Genomic DNA, 24,380 nt, shown 5'->3' with positions numbered 1-24,380 from the left:
TCATGTAGACAGCACAATAAGTGCATTGTATGTAGTCATAGCACTTCATAGTATATAGTGTATAGTAGTCATAGCACTTCATAGTATATATGTACAGCATAGTATAGCATATATGTGTAGTTTATATGTATAGTGTCATTATATAGATATGTTCTAGTTATAGTTTATATGTATAGTGTCATTATATAGATATGTTCTAGTCACATTCTTAGCTTACGCATGTTTCGCGATAAATGCTTTTTACATATGTGATGTATTCCCATGCTTTTTGTTCTTGCTTATTGTAAGTCGCTCTGGATTAAGAGCGTCTGCTAAATGCCTAAATTGTAAATTGTAAATTGTAGTACTGACTGACTGACTGAGTACTGACTGACTGACTGAGTACTGACTGACTGACTGAGTACTGACTGACTGAGTACTGACTGACTGAGTACTGACTGACTGACTGACTGACTGACTGTAAAGCCAGACCTCTACAGATGTCTTCAAAATCAGTGGTTCTTCTCAAACCTTTTCGTGCCAGGGAATCCCAAATAGATTTTTGTTTGGCTCTTTATTTACTGTAGCCTTATAGCTAAATCTAACATGACAGAGATGCTTTACCCACTTTTAATGGGCCAACTTCTACAAGTTTCCTTTATTAGGCAATACATTATGACAAACACAAACAATTCACCGCCAGGTTGAAAATGCAATGTGAAGTTCTTAATGCTGCGAAGGCGTTTTTGATCGAGCATCATGTCAATATCTATTTTAAAACACCCAAACATTTTGGCTTTGGGACAAATTCTATCAGGCTGGCCAACAGGCTGAACAACTGCAGTTTAAAAGCATTGCAAACACCCCCCCCCCCCCATTTATAGTCAAGCAGCCTCAATGGGATAATTTTGTGATGAAAAAATACCTACCCAGTAACTGAGATAATTGGTATCAACCAAGGTTTAGTGTTGTCTTAATTTAATGCTGATGTAATTTTATACAATTATATATATTCTTTCAGACAGCCAACGTATAGATTCCATGTCGCTCTTGCATCTCTGTATGGATCGGTGCTCATTAACATCTGCACCGAAATAATAAGCAGTCGGAAATCTTAAGTATCGAATCGAGAGAAGCGAATATAATGTACATAATTTATTATTCAACCGTCCCCTAGAGGGTTTCTGCTAAGTGAATTATGACAAGCAGCCTTTATTCTACCATTATAGACTTCCATTCTCAGCCTTTATTCTACCATTATAGACTTCCATTCTCAGCACTAACAAATAACATGGAATTATATTTTAACCCATTAAGACCAAGCAGCCTTTATTCTACCATTATAGACTTCCATTCTCAGCACTAACAAATAACATGGAATTATATTTTAACCCATTAAGACCTGAGAAAATATTACATTCGAAGAATTGCAAGTAAAAATAAGAAAAGGCTGCACACACGTAGCCACGATGCTGTATATTTATTGAAAAGAAACCAACGTTTCGACCTTTCGGCCTTCTTCAGGGAAAATGTTTGATGTTCGAAAATTCGAAGAATTGCACTAATTTTCACGATTTTTCGAACAAAATAGCAGATCTACAAGCTCTACTATTTTTGAATAGCCAACCCAAACAATCTAAACTGACTGTTGCTTTCCCTGATTACAAAAAAAAAGGTTTGACATTTTTAATTTCTGCTGTGTCTATAAATCCTGGTTAAAAACAACTGCTGATTTCAACCTCAAGAAGACCAAATGTTTATCATGCCACGACTCACTGCCAAGAGGGGATATTAAACAAACGGCCATGCAGAGTACATATTATTGTGAACATGAACTGCTAAGTAACCAAAGTAGTTAGCGGTCATCTCAATTAGAGCCCGACCCATATATCCGTTTGGCCGCTGTGTCGGCCATTATTTGACATTTCTTTTAACCCATTTTGACCTGAGATCAGATTCTAAAAATGTCTTCTACATCCTGACAGTTTTCTGAAAAAGCTATGTTTCTATGTCAGTGGTTCTTTGATTTTTCAAAAATAGCAGACCTACAAGCTCGTAGCGCGCCACTCGGTGGCGCGCTACGAGCTTGTAGATCTGCTATTTTTCAATAGCTAAACACCAAAAGGCGTTCCCGCCCAAAATGGGTTAAGACCACTTTTAAGATATTTTGGAAAACTTTTGACACATTTGTGAGCTTGTAGATCAGGTTTTATGGGTCAAAACATTGATACATTGGTTCTAGGACTCTCCAAAATTGCGATCGGCCCCACAAATCTGTCAACGTTCGGGCTCTATAATCTCATCCTATAGTGACTGACGTCTCTATGAATCCATCAGGCTTTGGCCTCCTTGAATGAATGCATATATTTAGACAGTGTCTGTCGTACAGTATGTTCACCTGAACATGTACTTAGCGCATGCTCTCAAATTGGTATAGTTTTTGTTGCCATTTCTCACCACCATATGGATTCAAGATTTTAACCCATTTAGGCCTGACCTCGAAATTAAAAGAAAATCTTCTAAATCCTCCAGTTTTCTGAAATAAATATTTTCACAATTTTTCAAAAATAGCAGACCTACAAGCTCGTAGCGCGCCACTCGGTGGCGCGCTATGAGCTTGTAGATCTGCTATTTTTCAATAGCTAAATTATAACATAATGTTTAAAACACTAAAAGGGGTTCCCGCCCAAAATTGGTTAACTTGATCTGGCCCACACATACATTATACAGGAACAATGACAACTAATCACACAGATGAGAGAAAACTCAGAATTGACTGCAAGTATGTTGATTATGAAACGGTTGTATGCGTAAAACATGTTTACCATATTTTGATTACCTTGACAGAATCACAGGTGTTTGCCAACACACGTGTATCTCGATTCCCTGTGATATGTGTGGGCTAAAAAGTATAGTGTAAAAACTGCCATGAAGTTAACTTCATACTGTGTGCATTTTTAATACTGTCTGAAAACCGTACAGATTTTCTTCTGGCATGAATGAAAGATATGTGGAATGTTTGCGTAGTCTTGTATTCTTTACTGCAGTCCAACTGTATGATGATTAATAGCTCAAATATCCTCAACCAAAGGAATGAAGTACTTAGAGTCTGTCAAAAGATGTTTGCTAATTGAGAGGGGATTACCCAGCATGAGATTAATGTAAAAAAAATCAGGATTATTTCAAAGTATGTCCAGCAAAAAGAAGCAATTAAGTAAGAAGTAATTATATTTTGATGCAACTTTGGAGATCACTAATTGCTGCTTTCAGAATACAGAACACACGCAAGATATTTTTGAAAATTGATCATTAGCAGCAACATGGAAAATGCTTGAACAGTGTTGAAAAGTTCAGGAAAAAGAATACATTTACACAGCCTCTAAGGCCAAGAAAAGACAATAATAACGATATTATAGGATCCTAGATGATATCTACAGTGTCTCATATCAATTTATTTATACTGTATGAGGAAAGGAGGCACTGGAGCAACTCAAGACAGTTTAAGCCCTTATTTTATTATCAGGGTGCAAGTAAAACTATATTTATATCCCGGTATCAGTGATCACCCAGCTCTAAGAAGCGGTATACATTACATGAGCGTTTTATTACCTGTAGTAAGTGTCTGACAAGAGTCTGACGCAACAATATCTCACTGTACACACGGTAGATGTGTGAGCATGTCACACAAAGCGTTGTGCATCTTTCATGCAACTGCCTTTGAACACACACACACACACACACACACACACACACACACACACACACACACACACACACACACACACACACACACACACACACACACACACACACACACACACACACACTAGAGATGTCAATTATCAATTAATGAATTAATTGCAAATTGATAACCTTATCAATTGATTAACCGGTTAGTTGATAAGTTAAGTATTTTTATTTCATCTGAGAATCTTAATTTCCCTCAATGTCTAACATAACAATCTATATTTTGCTGATATACAGAAAGAACACAAAAGGCACAGGCTAAAGCAGAGATGTTTCTGTGTAAACAGCCAAATACATTTCGGTTGGCCTTAACATGAAAAGGTTTGAGGACCACTGAACATGTGTTTTTCAGAAAACGGTTAGGATTTAGAAGAGGTTAGGATTTTTACTCAGGTCTCAATGGCTTAAAATGTAAAAATAAAAACAATGAGGAAGGATCAAAGCCCGCTTTCAGAACAACTGAACTATACACTGTCCCCTGTGTGGCCCCTTGCTGTCCCCTGTCCCCCTACTACTGTAATGTCCCCTTATGTCCCTGTGTGGCCCCTTACTGTCCCCTGTCCCCCTACTACTGTAATGTCCCCTTATGTCCCTGTGTGGCCCCTTACTGTCCCCTGTCCCCCTACTACTGTAATGTCCCCTTATGTCCCTGTGTGGCCCCTTACTGTCCCCTGTCCCCCTACTACTGTAATGTCCCCTTATGTCCCTGTGTGGCCCCTTACTGTCCCCGGTCCCCCTACTACTGTAATGTCCCCTTATGTCCCTGTGTGGCCCCTTACTGTCCCCTGTCCCCCTACTACTGTAATGTCCCCTTATGTCCCTGTGTGGCCCCTTGCTGTCCCCGGTCCCCTTACTGTCCCCTGTGTGGCCCCTTGCTGTCCCCTGTCCCCCTACTACTGTAATGTCCCCTTATGTCCCTGTGTGGCCCCTTGCTGTCCCCGGTCCCCTTACTGTCCCCTGTGTGGCCCCTTGCTGTCCCCTGTCCCCCTACTACTGTAATGTCCCCTTATGTCCCTGTGTGGCCCCTTGCTGTCCCCGGTCCCCTTACTGTCCCCTGTGTGGCCCCTTGCTGTCCCCTGTCCCCCTACTACTGTAATGTCCCCTTATGTCCCTGTGTGGCCCCATGCTGTCCCCTGTCCCCCTACTACTGTAATGTCCCCTTATGTCCCTGTGTGTCCTACTATTGTAACGTCCATTTGCTTGGACCTTTTTACCGTAGCCTTTATGTCTGACTTTACCACATGCTGTTTACATATCTGACTAATGTAGTTTTCAATCAATCAGCCAATGCTCCGTGGTCTTGTAGACGGGCTGTGTTCAGCGTGCACTAGGGCATTAAGCAACTAGTCGACTAGTTTACTAGTCGACTAGTAAATCCACTAGTCGACCTTGTTGGTACTAGTTGACTAGTTAATAAGAAAATAAAAAGAAAAAAAAGTTTATTTTTTTTATTTTTTCCCCGTTATAGTCACCATGTACACAGTTTTTCAATGTACAAATATGTATTTCCCCAAAAAAAAAAAGTTTATTTTTTTTAATTTATTTTATTTTTTACATAATAGGTAGTTAAACAACTAGTCGACTAGTAAACTAGGCAACTAGTCAACTAGTAAAAATTACTAGAAGTGAATGCCCTAGCGTGCACACGTCGGAGAGACGGAGCATGAATTAGGCCTGCTCTTCAGCCGTGTGTCGTCGTAGTGCCGTTCGGCTCAACAACAGAACAGCAACGAGGCCCAACGATGGATCTAACACAGTAGCTGCTGCTGCTTTGGACCTCTGGGTTCAGCTAGCATCTGCACTACCAGAAGCTCAGGGGAAGGGACAGATATGAGGGAGAGAGAAAAGCATGGAAGACAGAACGCGAGAAAGCAAGCAAGCAATAAAGAACAAAAGAGAAAGAAATAAAGAAAGAGAGAGTGAGTGAGAGGGAGGAACTTCTTTTGTGTGGCCGTGTGTCGCTTAGCAGGCCGCAAAGCGTCAGATGAAACCGTCTCTCTGGTCGGAGAACAAACGCTATTGAATAGAACTGTTTGATTTGGTCTGGGCTGTCTCTCTGGACAGAGCCCACCGCACTGTGGACACTGCAGAAATTCAATAAGAGACAGAGAGAGGGAGAGAGGGAGACGCACCTTTATGCTCACTCTGGATGATTTGAAAGCCTGAGGAACAAAGGAATCATCCTCGATGGTCTCAAGTTCCTTTATTCTTCTCACTTGGTCCTCCAGAGAGATGCCCTCTGAAACACACACACACACATGACACGTTACACACAGGCACACGTGTACATACGTACGTACTACGCGCGCACACACACACACAGTAGGGGGTCACCTGTCATATATAGGAATGGAGACTGGGCTTTAGCTAGACTCCATGCTATCATTCTATATAATTCTCTGTGGCACATGAACTATGAAAGATCTCACATGCTCCTATTTTAATCTGGGCTTCTTATGAAAAGGACTTCAGTTTAGCCAAGGGCACATAATGTCAGGGAGAAACCTCTCATCTCCATATTTTACTTTTTACTTTTGTTTGTTTGTTTTTCCCGTAAATGAGCGCTGTACTTGATCATACTATACAGTGTCACACCAACGTATCAACAGTAGCAGATCCACAAGCTCGCTGCTTTTGATACTTTCTTTCATTTTAATCCTGAAAAGTAACAGTTTTGGACATATGAGATTTCCAACCGACAGACAGATATATATATATATATATATATATATATATATATATATATATATATACTGTGTATATACTGTATATATACTTACATGACATAAACAAGGTAATAGCCAGACAGTGAAGAACACTAATATAAATATATAAAACACGATAAAATAATCAAAATATGAACTGAATGCTGAATACAATGGAACTCATCCATTATGGAAACCAAACAGGATTACGTTTCATTCAGGGGTTTTTAATGTAACAGAAAGGGAATCCTTTTCCTTTTTTTTCTTTTTCCCCCGTCCGCCGCCGCCTCCCGGTACAATCCAACAAGACGGGCGGAAAAAAATACATTTCCGATAAATTACATCTGGATATAAACACATTAAGAATTCTGTAGATCAGATAATAAATGATCTGGAGAAGAGGACGCCTGAGAACATCTCTGCAAGCGTAGGAGGGCAACGGAATATAGTGTCTGAAAAAGTTCGAGCGGAAGGAGGAAAAAAAAAAAAAAAAACATAACAACAGAGTCTGAATAGTCCTATTATTCTATGGCTGTCAGTCTTTCTACCAATCAGTCAATATTCATCCATTTCTTCCCCATCTTCACATCCTCCCCTGCACTCTCCCATCAATCTATCTGTCAATCCAGACAGACGCGCACGTCTGTCATCCACCCATGTAGGCTGTGTCATGAATACAAGCACACACAAACGCGCGCACACACATACATATACACGCACGGTCGCACGCGCACGCACACCACGTCATGACACAACAACAAAACTCATGCTGAGTTCGCCCAAGCTGTGCATGCACGTGTACACGCACAGCATGCAACAGCATACATGCACACAGCACTCACACTCGCGAACAAAGAGCATGCTACAATTGGAAGCTAATAGTTTGGAATTAATTTGATCCATTAGCAGCCACAGAGGAGCTGTCACAACACATCTTCATAGACCGGGGCGTTTAATGAATAAATTAATATTTGTTCCAGTTTTCATTTAGTTAACATTTTGCAGCAAAAGCCGCGTGCGCGCGTGCACAGTACACACACACACACACACACACACACACACACACACACACACACACACACACACACACACACACACACACACACACACACACACACACACACACACACACACACACACACACACACACACACACACACACACACACACACACACACACAATTATAGGTCCTAACACGCAATGCACGCAAACTTGGGTTTTGATTTATATTTATTATTTACTGTAGAATTGGACAACTTAGTGACGAGTGTGATTATGTGTCCGTGGCGTGATGTGACAGGCTGTCAGTTTGTGGAGGAGGGAGGACGCTCCAAATAAACTCATTACCTTGACTGGATTTCTAGATGGACGCGGCGTCTCCGAGCGCGGGCTTCAATATCCTCCCAGACTGTGGCCTGTCCTTCACACCACTATCACTATAGACCTCGCAGAGCGCGTGGCGGGCAGGCCGCGCGTGGCGGGCAGGCCGTGCGTGGCGGGCAGGCCGTGCGTGGCGGGCAGGCCGCGCGCGCATCCAAGCCGTGGCTACAGAGCCCGGCTGATACGTTTGGCCGATATATCAGGCAGCGGTGGAAATGGTACTCAAACGTTTTACTTAACCCATTTTGACCTGGGAACGATTCTATAAATGTCTTCTAAATCCTGACAGTTTTCTGAAAAAGCTATGTTTCTATGTCAGTCGTTCTTCGATTTTTCAAAAATAGCAGACCTACAAGCTCGTAGCGCGCCACTCGGTGGCGCGCTATGAGCTTGTAGATCTGCTATTTTTCAATAGCTAAAGCATAACATAATGCTAACACTAAAAGGGGTTCCCGCCCAAAATGGGTTAAGTAAAAGTATCAATGCTGCAATGTAGAAATACTCTGTTATCAAGTAAAAGTAAAAATGTAAGTAGAAAGTACTCTGTGTAGAATGTCCGATGTCAAGTTTGAAAATGTACACAAATCTTTTGAAAAGCTCAACATGCAACGTATTTTGAACTTGTAGATCGATCAATGTTCAAATGGCCTAAATGTATACAGGGCTGGAGTGTTTAATGTATGTTTTGTAATAATAATCAAAGTAACTAGTAATAAGTGTTCAAATAAATGTAGTGGAGTAAAAGCTCTGAGGTGTAGTGAAGTAGAAATAAAACTATTGAAAATTAGAAATACTCAAGTAAAGCACAAATACCTCAAAACTGTACTTAAAGGGGCATTCCACTCATTTTCAACATTTTACTATGTCATTAATATAGCTTAGAGCTGTTGTGTGGAAATAATAAAGAAAAGTCCCCCCATGCTGTGTTTCCTAGAACTGGAGGTCTGAAAAAAAATCATTAACATGGTGAAACACATCTTGATGATGTCATCAAGATGTGTTTCACCATGTTAATGATTTTTTCATACTTTTCATACTAGGAAACACAGCATGGGGGGGACTTTTTATTATTTCCACACAACAGCTCTAAGGTATGTTAATGACATGGTAAAATGTTGAAAATGAGTGGAATGCCCCTTTAAGTACAGTACGTAACTAAATGTACATAATTACTTTCCACTACTGATATCTGGTATATACAGTACAGTAGCCTACATCTCTGCTATATTATCTACTACTGCCTCAACGAAGTTGGTATTAGGACCTTATTACATTGTCAGGGTTGTGCACAGATAGACACCAAGTGGTGCTTAAATCCCCTTCCCTTTTGCCCTCTGGACAGCAAAGTGCCCTTTTGAAATGTAGGTTTAGGTTTGTTCATTGTATTGTTTTGTACAGTGTACAGTATGTGGCCCATGGTGACATCGATCAATTCTGGATTAAAAGCATCTAATATATTATTTATGCCATAAAATCTATAAATCTCACACACTATTTAGGCAGCCAGCGGTTCCATGCGCCGCACAAGGTGCCCTTTATTCACTTGAGCACCTGCTCCTCAAAATGTATATATTTCATCATGTGTTATTATATATTTCACCTTATATTATCATCGCTTTAGCCAAATGTGGCCCAAGTGGAGTTAGGAGGTTTTTGACCATTAATGTGGAGGTGGTTGTTTTGTCCATCGATTCGAATGGGAAAACAAGTTGGAGTTATTTGGTTTGAACGACAGTTTGAGGATCCAGAGTTAGGGGGTTTAGTCAAAAGCACTTTTAAATACTTTTCATTGGTTCAACGTTGGTCAAACCCACACACAGACGGGTAAAGGGTGTTCAACAGCATTGATTTAATAAAGAAAAATAAATGTTAAAAACTGGTTCCTGCCCGACATTGTCGATATCTCGCCTTGGCCGAATAATATGATATTTTACAACGTCAGTATTGGCGATTATGTAAGCTGATGTGTCCCGATCTTTGACTTTTTATCCACTTAAACCCCATACTGTATGGTGTTGAGCGGAGTCCCTCAGGGCTCTATACTAGTGTATTTTCTGTTTTTGCTCTACATTAAAAATATCTGTAGAAAATAGCAGAGCTCACAATTTTCTGCGAAGGGTTTTCCCAGCATACGGACGCTGGGGCTCAAGTGGTTAAACAAATCGACATGCTCACAATGCGAATATGAATAAATAATGGAATAAAATAAAGTTCAGTTTGTGTGCGAATTGTATATTTACTCGTTTGCGTGTTCATTGTAAGTTAAAAAATAAACAATTTTGCACATGGAAAAAAGTTTTTTACATTTTATCCGATTTGTTTGTATGTAAATTTAAAGTTTTTTCCAAATTGATTGAAACATAAATATTTGTATTATTATTATTAGTCAAAACATCAGTAATCGGTGGTCTCCAGGACTCAAAATTACCCAAATATCTTCCATCTGAAAGCCACGCGACGGTCGATGACTTAACTGTGGACCGGCGACGGGTCAACAACGCAAGAATCCACGCTACAGTTTTTAAAACGATTCAATGATTTATCACTTGTTCTTCTCTTCTGTTTTTATTTAATGTTGTATACAACGCCCCACCCTCCTCCTCCACACACACACACACACACACACACACACACACACACACACACACACACACACACACACACACACACACACACACACACACACACACACACACACACACACACACACACACACACACACACACACACACACACACACACACACACACACACACACACACACACACACACACACACACACACACACACACACACCTCCCTGGCAGCTCTCTCTGTGTCTGTAAGCTGGGCTGTCCGCGTGCGCCGCAGGAATCCATTAAGGCCTCAGACTTTTTGACAAACACATTATTGGTAGATAAAATGACTTCCATATGCTGTTTGTCAGATGTCAGCGGGGAGAGATATGTATTTCATGGGAAAATCAAAAATAATGGACTTTGAGAGAGGGCCTGGCGAGCTTACAGGCAGACAGAAATCAATACCGCTCGCTGGGCGAGCCTTCTCCGCCGGCCCGGAGAGGTCAAAGTTGATATTTAATATTGACACATTATCTGGCAAATTAATTTAACGGGGCGACTCAATTGTCACCGCATTAGGAACATTTCTGTCAGCGATGGGAGGACAGAGAGAGGGAGCAGGGAGCGAGAGAGACTGAGACACGGAGAGAGAGAGAGAGAGAGAGAGAGAGAGAGAGAGAGAGATGAAAGAAACAAAAATAGATGCACAATTCAATGCGCATCAGGAGCCATGCTTCATCTGAAGTTATTTCCATCTCTCGGAGCAGCTGTCCTCTCTTGAAGTTGAAAAGCACAACAACCATTACCAGTTTCCAGGAAATGGTATATCCAAATCAATCAATAATATGCCACTCTCTTTATATCTGTAGATCATGTTAATGGATGATGAATGATTCTGTGTGCGTGCGTGCGTGTGTGTGTGTGTGTGTGTGTGTGTGTGTGTGCGTGCGTGCACGTGTAACAGAGTTGCTGAGTGGTCGACGGAGGAATATATGTGAAATTATACCATAACTTGTGTCCTATCTATGCATTTACACACTTGGTCGCGACCTTGTGTGTGTGTGCGTGAGTGTGTGTGCACGTGTGTGTGTGTGCGGGCGGGCGTGTGTGTGTGTGTGTGTGTGTGTGCGTGCGTGTGCATGTAACAGAGTCGCTGAGTGGTCGACGGAGGAATATATGTGAAATTATACCATAACTTGTGTCCTATCTATGCATTTACACACTTGGTCGCGACCTTGTGTGTGTGCGCGTGCGTGTGTGTGCGCGTGTGTGTGCGCGTGCGGCCGTGTGTGTGTGTGTGTGTGTGTGTGTGTGTGTGTGTGTGTGTGTGTGTGTGTGTGTGTGTGTGTGTGTGAGCGAGCAAGAGGAAGACTAAAGAGCACAACATGATTAACTTGCTGTCGGGCAGAAACCTCTCATCTCCGCATGCCAACTTTTTTGTGTGTTTTTTTTCTCGTAAATTAACGAATTACTTGATCAAACTACAGCGTCGCACAGAAGTATCAAAAGTAGAAGGTCTACAAGCTCGAACATTTTGAGCTTGTGGATCTGCTATTTTATGGAAATGCTGAAAAGTAACATAAGCTACCAATTACATTTTAATTTTGACAACAAATAAATGGTCGGACGGACATGAAAGCAACTTGTCCTTACTAAATTCAGTGCAACAACAGATGAGAATCGATAGGCCACTGTTCTCTATTAAACACCTGTTTGTCCACCTCATTGATTAGGGCCAGGAGAGAGAGAGAGAGAGAGAGAGAGAGAGAGAGAGAGAGAGAGAGAGAGAGAGAGAGAGAGAGAGAGAGAGAGAGAGATCAGACCAAGCACCTTTCCTATAAACTAAGCCTGACTTATACTTACTTGTGTGCTTGCTGTAGATCTGCTCTGTGTTTGGTGAACGACAACCCGTGAACAACTAAGCACACATCAGGTTAAAGGGCCGTAGACACCAATCACTATTTCTGCTGTCACTGAACATATACAGTTTTTAAACTCAAGGACTTTCAATGGAAATTAGTTATCTGGCTTTTTGGAGTTTATATGGCAGTTTCTTTTTTTTTAAATAAACATCAACCACATCAATCAATCAAGTGGATGGCAGAGTCCACACCGCAGCTATTAGCACAACAGTAGTGAATGAACCACATAGCTATATGGTGGACTGTGGAGGGCCATTTAAAGCCAGTAGTTCTCAAACGTTGTTTTGTGCCAACGACCTGTATTTGTCCACGCACCCCCCCCCCCTCCCCCCATCTGCAAATGCTTTGTGCCAGCGACCCCCAGAAGAGGAGATTTACGTTAAGACAATTCAAAATTATGAATCATAATTCATGCAGATGTACAAGCTTGCTTGATGTACACAGCTGCTGTTTTGGAATAGCTAGCATTCAGTGAAAATGTGGCCCAAATGTTTGAATATATTCTTTCAAAGCAAACGTTTTTAACTCAAATCTTTGCTTCTGGGGGGTCCCTGGAACAACATATTTTCAGATGGGGCTAGGCGGGCAATTACATATATTTTTGGGGGTCCTTGACATAAACATTTTGAGAACGACTGACATAGAAACATAGGGTTTTTTAGAAAACTGTCAAGATTTAGAAGACATTTGTAGAATCGTCCTCAGGTCTGGTGCTCACTGCTCTAACCATATCTCTGTAAGCCTGGGAAGAGACCGTAGACTAGAGGAACACTGCTCGTAACAGCGACGGCTCTTCGCCAGAAGAGGGTGCTGTTGAATAACCCATGTCTGCTCAGGGGCTCTATAGTGTGTGAGTGCCGTTGCCTTTGTAAACTTGACTTTGGTCCACAGTTTGTCAATCAGGGACGGCAGCGCTGAATATATTGCTGCTGCTGATTAATTCCAGTAATTGAGTGCACTACCCCGCCAGCTAAATTACCACAGCGCTCGTCCTCGTCGTTGTTGTGTGTGCGGAACGAAAATAAATAAAGGGGAAAAATAACTAACTATCGGTGAATTGAGGTCGCTCACAAATTATGGCAAATTTATGACAGTGTTTTGGAATTATGTGGCAAACAGGCAGGCTAAAAGGTATTTAATGAATGTATATTAAAAAAAAAATGAGCAAGACTTATACGGCAAAGGGAAAAGGACAAATGGCGCTGCTGTATTTATGGTGGGCGGGAGCAATTTGAAGATACTTTGAAGGATGTTCCAACTAAGTTCTCAACATATAGTTGGGAGTCTGCAGGTCAGAGAAAAAGCAACGTTTATTGTTTAAAGCTTCTCGAATTGAATTATCATAAAATTATTATTCTTTGTTGGAACTTCCAAATGGTCTCATTTCTTAACTGGAACTTGTTGTTGTGACTGCTGCCATTCATTCATTCATTCATTCATTCATTCATCCATCCATCCATCCATCCATTCATTCATTCATTCATTCATTCATTCATTCATTCATTCATTCATCAATCCATCCATCCATGGGATACTATTGATAGACAATAAGACAATGCATTGCATTATCCTGTGATAAACATTATGCATTGTCCTGTGATAAACAAAACCAGGTAGTCTAGCTTTCATAAAGGACACATAACACAGAAGCACACATATGACTTAAACAACTCTCTTTCTCGAAAAATGCGCCCACAATTTTATTCTCTCACACACTAGTGACTAGTCTCTCAAGACAGACTGTCAAAGGAAAAGAGACACACACACACACACACACACACACACACACACACACACACACACACACACACACACACACACACACACACACACACACACACACACACACACACACACACACACACACACACACACACACACACACACACACACACACAGTTCCCGGGTTTCAGTAATCCCCCCCCACCCCACCCCGCAGTAAGGACGTGTAATTCAATGCTCAATTTAGGCTCGTCTCAGTGGAGGTTTTTTTGCCTGCTAATTGATAGAAATTAAGCCATTAATCAAGCCACTAGCCATCATTCAAGCCGGGGAAGATGAATACAAACTTTCATAATAACCACCTTCCCCATTTTAGCCCTCATTAGCATTAATTTTTAATGCAATTATGCTATTCTTTTACGCCGGGCTCATAAATTACTGCTCTTTTGTTGCCGGCTGGCCTTGTAAAATCCAAAGTAATGCTTTGTAGTCTGATCTTTAAGGCAATTACTGGCTTCTTCACTCTTTTATCTCCCTGCATTTCCAATAACCTGCTCTCTAATGATTTATCTCTGCTGCACCCGCCACCCCCTCCCCTCCCCGCCACCCCCTCCCCGCCGCCGCCCTCCCTCCCTCTCGCTCTCTCTCTCTGCACCAGGGGCCAACAACCCCCCTGCCAGTGCCATCCAGCCAGGCACACCAACCGACCAACCAGTGCCCCTGCCGAGGACAACACCCCCCCCCCCCCCCCCCTGCCAGTGCCAGTGCCATCCAGCCAGGCACACCAACCGACCAACCAGTGCCCCTGCCGAGGACAACAGCCCCCCCCCCCCCCCCCCGCCCCGCCAGTGCCATCCAGCCTTCCACGCCAGTTCTTCTCAAACATTTTCATGTCAAGCTATACACCTGACCAAAACCCTGATGTATTTTGGCCACGGAAGTTGACAGGAACCCTATATATCTGCAAATAACCTGTGACCCCGATAAGAGAAGACTGGTGTCGTTAAAATTGTTTCAAAAATGTACAAGAGCTTAGTATAAAATTAGGGTTTAAAAGAGATTGTCATTTTGCTGGGGACCCACCTGGAACCCATTTAAGGACCCCGGGGAGGTCCCCGGACCTCACTTTGAGAACCACCGATCGATCGACTCCGTCTGATACCCACCCACATCTTTACCCCTTATCACTCAGCACCCCCACATGCATAGGATACACACACACACACACACACACACACACACACACACACACACACACACACACACACACACACACACACACACACACACACACACACACACACACACACACACACACACACACACACACACACACACACACACACACACACACACACACACACACACACACACCTGCCCTCCCACTGACTTTGCTTACCATCTCCTCTAGTGGTTTTGCAGCTATAGCCCTTCATTAGTGAACATGTAGCTACCAGCTGTGGTGAGGTGACAGCGCCTTGGGAACGCCAAGCCGCACTGTAAGACCGGTGAACCACCTCGCTATCTCTCTTCCATATCACCGCTCTCCTGTGGGCCTCGAGGCCTCGAGATGTGCTTGTTTTTGCCGTGCTCGGAAATTGCCGATCTGCAAGCTCACCCTCTCGAGCTCACTTGAGCTCTTGTGAGCTTGTAGATCAGGTCATTTCCGGTTATGCGAGGCGCCCGGGCACACAAACTAAAGTATAAATCCGGCTTTACCTGTAGGCTGGATGCTCTTGTTTACATAACACCCCCCCACACACACAGCCTGAGTTAGGTGAGTTGGGTGAACACACACGCGCACACACACACACACACACACACACACACACACACACACACACACACACACACACACACACACACACACACACACACACACACACACACACACACACACACACACACACACACACACACACACACACACACACACACACACACACACACACACAAACACACACACACAGCTTCGGCATCAAACAGATGCATTGCTGTGCGGAGCAGGGCTGAATGCTAGGGGCGGCGGCGCAGCAGAGGAGGAGGGGGTGTGAGGGGGGGCTCTCCGGTCTAGAGGCCCCTCTTCTTCTCATCAGCTTCAAAGTGTGTGTGCATCACCTGACTCTCATCAGGCCCAACGACAACAAGCTGTTCTAACGACCGCTGTCTGGGAACAAGCGGGGCTAACTAAGCAGGCACAACGGGAGGAGAAGCAAAGCAGCAACAATAGGTTAGCTATTAACCCATTTTGGGCGGGAACCCCTTTTGGTGTATTTATACATTGTTATAATTTAGCTATTGAAAAATAGCAGATCTACAAGCTCATAGCGCGCCACCGAGTGGCGCGCTACGAGCTTGTAGGTCTGCTATTTTTTTTTAAATCGTGAAAATGTGCCTCGCATCTTTGAATATTATATTCTTTCAGAGTTTCAGTTTTAAACTCAAATCTTAGAACTACTATATTTTCAGCGGCATATTACATATAATTTTTGGGGTCCTTGACATGAAATATTGAGAACCACTGATATAGAAACATGAGGTTTTTCCAGAAAAAAATACATTTTAAAAAAGATTTTTTTAAATTTCGACGTCAGGCCTAAATGGGTTAAAATACCCCCAGTAATGAGGTTTCATTATTGGCACTCGGGCGAATCTCAGCAGGATGTTGTTATTTTTTTGTATGTACGTGATAAACAAAAGGGCAAAAAAAAATACAGACTTTTAAATTGCAACAAAACAAAAAAAAGAGACTCGTTGTGACTAAACCTCCTGGCTAACCCTTCTGTGGAACTCCGCCAGGATATGGCATTGTGTAGATGAGGCATAATATGCCAGGTTAATGCTGTCCTATAGTGATCTATACATACAGCTAGTTCTGAAGATTTCACTGAGTTATATTCATTATATTGTTGATGTCGGCCAGTAACCTCTCATCTCCAGATTTGTAAGTGTTTTGTCATGAATTAACGCCCCTACTTGATCACACTACACCGTCACTTTTCTGGTTTTATATTTAATTAAATTAATTTATTTTGTAATCCTGATAACAGTTTTGGTTATATGAGGTTTATGGCTCAGGAAGTAGAGCCGTTCGAGGTTCAATTCCCTGGCTCCACCAGCCTGGCGGCTCCTCAAAAGCTAAGTGTCCTTGAGCAAGACACTGAACCCCTTAGGTTAGGGCCTAAGTGTCCTTGAGCAAGACACTGGACCCCTTAAAGGTATATTCAGTGATTTCACTTAATTAAAATATCACTTATTTTTTCTTATTTTTTGGATAATCCTTCCTACTATAAAGTGTGCTGACCATATAAGGAGTTCCTCCCTGTCCCCAGTAAGCCCCTGGAGTCAAAAAACCCTAGTTTCGGTTTGGGCTTTGGGTGGCAAAGCTTTCATCCAATCAGGATGAGAGGGGCCTTCCTCCAATCATGATCGAATGGGGTGGGCCTTGGTGCACTTGCTGTTGGTCTGTTGTGTCCCCCCCCCCCACTGTAGAGCGTGCATGTGCACATCTTGTTACCGGGGCGGACCGGGTTTTTTCCAAATCACCCAATCACTGAATGCTCCTTTAAGATAGGGCCTAAGTGTCCTGTAGCAAGACACTGGACCCCTTAAGGTAGGGCCTAAGTGTCCTGTAGCAAGACACTGGACCCCTTAGGGTAGGGCCTAAGTGTCCTGTAGCAAGACACTGGACCCCTTAGGGTAGGGCCTAAGTGTCCTTGAGCAAGACACTGGACCCCTTAGGGTAGGGCCTAAGTGTCCTTGAGCAAGACACTGAACCCCTTAGGATAGGGCTTAAGTGTCCTTGAGCAAGACACTGGACCCCTTAGGGTAGGGCCTAAGTGTCCTTGAGCAAGACACTGGACCCCTTAGGGTAGGGCCTAAGTGTCCTTGAGCAAGACACTGGACCCCTTAGGGTAGGGTCTAAGTGTCCTTGAGCAAGACACTGGACCCCTTAGGGTAGGGCCTAAGTGTCCTTGAGCAAGACACTGAACCCCTTAGAGTAGGGCCTAAGTGTCCTTGAGCAAGACACTGGACCCTAACCCCCTTTTTGAAACTAGCTCCTCGCCACTCGCCCTACACACTTCCACTCGGTTTGAGCATAGATAAATAATAGAGATGGCATTGCGTCTCGGGTATTTATATATCTATGCTCAAACCGAGTGGAGTGGCGAGGAGCTAGTTTCAAAAAGGGCCTTAGGATAGGGCCTAACTGCTCCCGATGAGCAGGTTGGTGCCTTGCATGGTTTCCTCCACCAAGCGCTTTGATGGGTCAGAAACACTAGAAAGGCATGATATAAATGCGAGTCAATTTACCATGAACTCATTTACTGCCAGAGTTTCGCTAGAACAGTCTTCAGTTTTTGAGCGTTTCTTTTTTTTTTTTTAGAACACATTATTCCCAGGTATATACTCTTCTTTGGAAGTCCTAGGATGATTACATTTTTTAAGGTTCCATTTCTCCTATGGACAATCTTCAAGTAAAGTTTTAAGGTTACTTTTCCACAGTTTTTGAGGGGCGCCAGCCGCTCCTATGCCCAGCTTTGTGGGTCTGTGTGAACACAAACATTGGCTGATGATTGGCTGATCACCCCATAGCGATGATTTGATTGGCTGAGCAAAGTACATATTGAAGATACATGTGAAATGTGAATGTGAAAAGTGAAGACGCCAAAAGTGATTGGCCAGAATGACATTTGTGGTGATTTGATTGGCTGAGCACGGAATGTGATGTATGATGATTTATGATGATGAGAGCGCCCCCTCACTTCACACGAGTGTGTTATTTTTATTTATTTCATTCCTTAGTCTTAGATTTGTTTCCCACTAATAAAGTAGTTTTTACTTGTTTTCTCATGTCGCCCTTTCCATCTTGCCAGGACACATCAGAGCAGAGACACTAGGAGAAGAGAGAGCAGTTAGCAAAGATGCTCCTGGTCATTCCATAAAGGAAAATGGTGCATTTATATAGCGCCTTTATCCAAGGCGCTTTACATAGTGCATGGCATTCACCCATTCACACATACATTCATACACCGATAGCGGCGGAAACCATGCAAGGTACCAACCAGCACCATCGGGAGCAATTTGGGGTTCAGTGTCTTGCCCAAGGACACTTCGACATGTAGACAGGAGGAGCCGGGATTTGAACCGCCGACGGCCGACCCATGGATCAATGGACGACCTGCTCTACCTCCTGAGCCCACAGTCTGGTGTGGACACTCTGGTGTGGACCCGGGTCAGGTAATAGTTTTAGACTGCACTGCACGGGTGAGGAGGACTCGCCGACGGCTCTCCATGCTACTGATGCTATAGCCCTGCGAATGCATCAAGTAGCTAATGAGAAGCTATTAGGCGCATCGATTAGCTGATTCCAATTGATAGCTAGCAGGCCAAAGCTGCACGTCAATATTTGCATAACTAATACCCCCAAAGGCTCCGAGCATTGACAAATGAGAGCTCAATTATAGAGGCAGGTTGGAAACAGAGACAGAGGGATATAGAGGGAGAGAGAGAGAGGGAGAGGGAAAGAGAGATGGAGTGACAGAGAGAGAGAGAGAGAGAGAGAGAGAGAGAGAGAGAGAGAGAGAGAGAGATGGAGTGACAGAGAGATAGAGGGAGAGAGAGGAGGAGAGAGGGAAGGAGATGAGGAACGGAACAAGAGGAACGGAGTAGAGACAAAGATAAATGAACCACTTAAACCCCAACATCCTATTTTCAGCATAAGCTTTCCCCACAATACTAGTGTAGAGCCCTGAGGGACTCCACCATGTGAGGTTTAAGTGGTTAAGTCCTTTGTAGCAAAGACCGAGATTCTGAGATTAATGTAACAATGCACAGGTAGCCAGGGACGAGATCCCGGGATTTGATAAATTAGCCTTGATCTAGAGTTTAAAATCATATTATTTACCTTATTTTACCCTTGTAGCTCCCGCTAAACAAAACAATGATGGCATCGCTAGTAGGCCTCTGTGGGCCTCAGTAGACCAGGGGGTATGAGCACTTTCGTTTCCGACCGAACAACAAGAGCCTTTAGCTGGAATTTAGCAGGCACTCTGCACCTACCGCCCCCTATGGGAACGGGAGTCCAAGGAGTTAAGAGGCATGCCGTCAGTGACAGGTGGCAAAAAAAACGTTACTATTCAGGTTATGAAAAACCAGCTCTTGTTAATTGGTTCAATATTTAAAAAACCCTCAGACAGAATTAACCACTTCAACCTGGCGCTATTGGGCACTTAGACTTAGACTTATATGCCTAAAAATACATTATACTTGCCCTATAACTATAATTACCTTCAATATTTCATATATCTTCGGAATAGTTTCACTCAATAGGGAAACTGTCACAAGTTGATGTAGCCTAAACATTGCCCATTATGTCATTTGCCCTATCGATTGTGCTAATTAATGTGTTCAAGTAATTAAAAATGTCCTTTGATGCTCATATTAATATTAGGAAGTATTCCTTTTTGCATTCCATACTGCTGGACCACACATGGACTATGACAACTTGTGACGGGAGTGAAAAACGGACTATTTTTAAAATAAAAAAACATATTGTTGTGGTGTTTTCAATTTCAAATGTTAGTCATAGACTACAATCTTTTAAGGAATACAAGCCAGGGATACTTTTAAGACGTTGTCGGCTTGTAGATCAGCTTCTTTCTCTACTCTTGTACTGTCATACGATGAAGTATAAAATAGGGCATTTGTTTTGACAATAGACATCTAAGACAGTTTGACATTTTATACAATTTCTGTCTGACAGTGGCGTGCACAGACATTTGGAGGGGCAGGTGCTCCTCTAAATGAAAAAAGGGCACCTCGTGCTTCTAATATATATTAGAAGCTTTTAATCAAGAATACTGTACACTGTATACAAAACAAAAATAAAATTAACAAACTGTACATGAAAACAAACTTTCAAAAGGGCACGTTGCTGTCCAGAGGGCAAAAGGACAGGTGCTGTAGCGCCACCTAGAGTCTATCTGTGCACGCCACTGGACAGTGATGATGTGAAACCATAACAGGGACAATCATACATCCCATCCCAGTGTGTGTGTGTGTGTGTGTGTGTGTGTGTGTGTGTGTGTGTGTGTGGTGCTGTCAGATGGTGTGACAGTGACACGGTGACAAGGCGTGCTGCTGCCGTTCATGCTGATGTGCGTTTGGGCTCCCCGGGCCGGGGTCAACAGGTCACACAAAATGAGGGACAGTGTGACAGGCTGGGCCAGATGTCCTGGCTGGGTCCCTGGGGGAGATAGCACGTGCTTGTGTGCGTGCGTGCATGTGGTGTGTGTGCGTGCGTGCGTGCGTGCGTGCGTGCGTGTGTGTGTGTGTGCGTGTACCAATGACACAGCAGGTGGCTAAGCTAGTCTAATGATGCCAGAGCATCACAGTGTTCCCCTGAGACCCCCCCCCCCCCTCCCACACACACACACACACACACACACACACACACACACACACACATCCAGTTATCTATTATAATAGGTCCAAATGTGTCCGCCCCGACACCACATTCCTCCCAAAATCAACAAATGACCCCGCAAATACATACATAGAACAGTAGTTCTGTATGTATGTATGTATGTATGTATGTATGTATGTATGTATGTATGGATGTTTGTATGTATGTGCAATTTGTGAACATGTAATATGGCATACATATGTGTTATTAAGTACATCCAATATACGGTGGCTTTGGACAAAATGTAGAGTAAATCTTGAAAAAACAAGAGGGTGACAGCAGACGCCGAAACGTTGGATTCATTTTTGTCTTACCTGCTGTCCTAATAAAATATTGGCACTCTGGCTATTGGTGTGTGCGGTCACCGCCACAAGGACTTTGGTGTGCGTTAGCTTCTTTGTACACAGTATTTGGACAAAATGTGCCATGATGGACTAGACATAACCCATGATGCAGTGACCAGTGTGTGTATGCATTACATGGTATCTGGTTAGACGCATGCATGCGCACGCACAGTCGCACACACACGCACGCACACAAGCTGTCTTCAAGTGCAGACATTCTTAGTTGAATTCTTTGTTCGATAAGGTATTCTGCTAAATGCCTAACTTGTAATTGTTAAGAGGGGAATGAGTCAAATCGATTTAGTTAAGGTACAGTACCATTTGGACAGGGATCTATACCACAATGTGACTGCTGCCTCGGACCCGTCACTTCCAGAGGACTGGACTGCATGGCATTACCACACACACACACACAGCTAACTAAACCCAGCTGTGAGCCTCTCTCTCTCGATGTGTGTGTGCGTCCAGTATGAGTGTTAGTGGACGTCCCGCGTCTGTGCAGCATCACAGAATCCCATTAAAACGTGAAGCTTTCACAGGCTGAGTCGTGAGGTCTTCAAGAGCACAAGTCGTCCTCTGTACGCTGGAGTGGAGTAGACGAGGTGTCCTAGTCCTGGCTAGTGCTGCACAATTAATCGAAAAAAGATCGAGATCTAGATTCAGGCACCTATGTGACCTCATTTTATAAATTTGAGCAAGAACCGTGCACTAGTTGGCTGTCCAATTCATTTGAGTTACTAATGTTTTTGCAACAGGGGAAAGAGAGGCTTAAGTCAAGCACTTTGATGTTGTCTGTTTAAAGCCACAGTAGGCTCCAGGTGCCACATTTTGAATGTATTAAATGTTCAGAAACTAAAGACAATACATATTTTCATGGGGAAAAAATGAATTGTGTGAGAATTGTGATCTCAATTCTTGTGGAGGAGCAGCAAGAATTTGAGCAAGAAAAGTGCAGCACTACTATTGGCTACTAGAGGACTGGCATTCCTCACATGACGACCTGTCAGCGACAGTGGTGGAAAAGGTAATGCATTTAGGACTGAGGCCCATTCTAAAAACTTACCGAAGTTTTCTGAAAATGTCAAAATTGTATTCAAGAAAAATGTTGCTATACTGTACATAGCCACAAGAACCCCAGAAGGGGTTCCCGTCCAGAATGGGTGTAAAAGTATCAATACTGCAATGTAGAAATACTCCGTTACAAGTAAAAGTCTGGATTTCAAATGTTATTTCATTCAAAGTACAAAGTATTGGCATCAAAATGTAGGCTATACTTAATGAATTGCATTTTTATGAATTGCATTTTTATAGTGCTTTTCCAAGTGCTCAAAGTGCCTTACAATGGTTCATTCATTCATACATTGGGAGGTGAAGCGGCGAACAGTCGACGCCAGCGTCCTCACTTCCCACATTCATACACCAATGGTGGCGAGCTCACCGACCGACTCATTGGAGGCAGTGCAGGGTTCAGTGTCTTGCCCAAGGACACTTCGACATGTGGACAGGAGGAGCTGGGATTCGAACCGCCGACCCAGGGATCATTGGACGACCTGCTCTACCTCCTGAGCCACAGCCGGCCTTAAGTACCAAAAGTCCAATTTTTAAATCTTCACAAAATCTTTTGAAAATAGCAGATCTACAAGCGATACGACACATTGTGCGCTTGTCGATCTGCTATTTTCAAAAGGCCAAAAGGCTGTACTTTAAGTAGGGCTGAAGTGGTTAATGTAAGTTTTGTAATAATAATCAAAATCTACAAACTAGTGACTACTAACTAAAGATTTCAAAAAATTGTAGTGGAGTAAAAGTACAATATTTGCCTCTGAAATGTGCAAGTAAAAGTACTTACTTTCCACCTCTGATCAGCGCTATATGAAAACAGTTCAGTTTTGTCGGCCGATATTTTAGAACAGTGAGTTCTCAAACATTTTCATGTCAATGACCCCCAAAATGGTATCTATTTGGCCCGCGAACCCCCAGCTGAAAAGGTTCCCCAGAAGGGAAGATTTATGTTGAAAATAATTCAACATTTTCCAGACATTTATGTGACTTTTCTAAATGTGTTCAGAAACAGCAGATGTACAGGCTGTACAGGGTGGCATGAATAAAGAGGTAATGGTGTTGCCTTGGATTGAGATGCTTTATAGTTTTTATGGCGTGACACCTAAAGGGTGAGGCGCCTATAGAGGAGTCATCGTCACCCAAATGTCATCCATCTGTATTACTCCACATTTGGGACCACCGACATCATTAATCACTTAACACCTAATAACATACTTCATTGGCTACGACATATCACTCCAAATTTGGGCATAGTTTCACCCCGATCCGAGATCCAATGACAATATCATTTCAAATGTTTCAAACATAATGTGAATTTTCATTTTGTGGAGAGGCAACTCTATACAAAGTTTGGCGCCGGCAGTTCCAGCAGTTTTACCGATTAGCTCTGAACACACCGAAATACATAAAACTCTATCCAAACTCTATTACCGGTATATTAAATAACCAATCAAATCAATTGGTTCTGTGAACTGAACTGTTGCAGCACTAG

General features: G+C 42.9%; 1 protein-coding gene across 2 annotated transcripts in view; it reads right to left on the bottom strand.

Annotated features, from left to right (window-relative positions):
* The window catches only part of rsrc1 (arginine/serine-rich coiled-coil 1), a 215,671-nt gene that overhangs the window by 9,511 nt on the left and 181,780 nt on the right, over nt 1-24,380 (bottom strand). For both annotated transcript variants that reach the window (XM_079514853.1, XM_079514852.1), the window contains exon 8: nt 5,859-5,965. In XM_079514853.1, coding sequence (XP_079370979.1) covers nt 5,859-5,965 — 107 coding nt within the window. The remainder of the gene's footprint in view (nt 1-5,858; nt 5,966-24,380) is intronic.

This window comes from Electrona antarctica (genome assembly GCF_951216825.1).
Source record: "Electrona antarctica genome assembly, chromosome: 11".
Classification (NCBI taxonomy): domain Eukaryota; kingdom Metazoa; phylum Chordata; class Actinopteri; order Myctophiformes; family Myctophidae; genus Electrona; species Electrona antarctica.
Note: the sequence above shows the minus strand (reverse complement) of the source record. Positions and strands in the feature narration are given on the sequence as shown.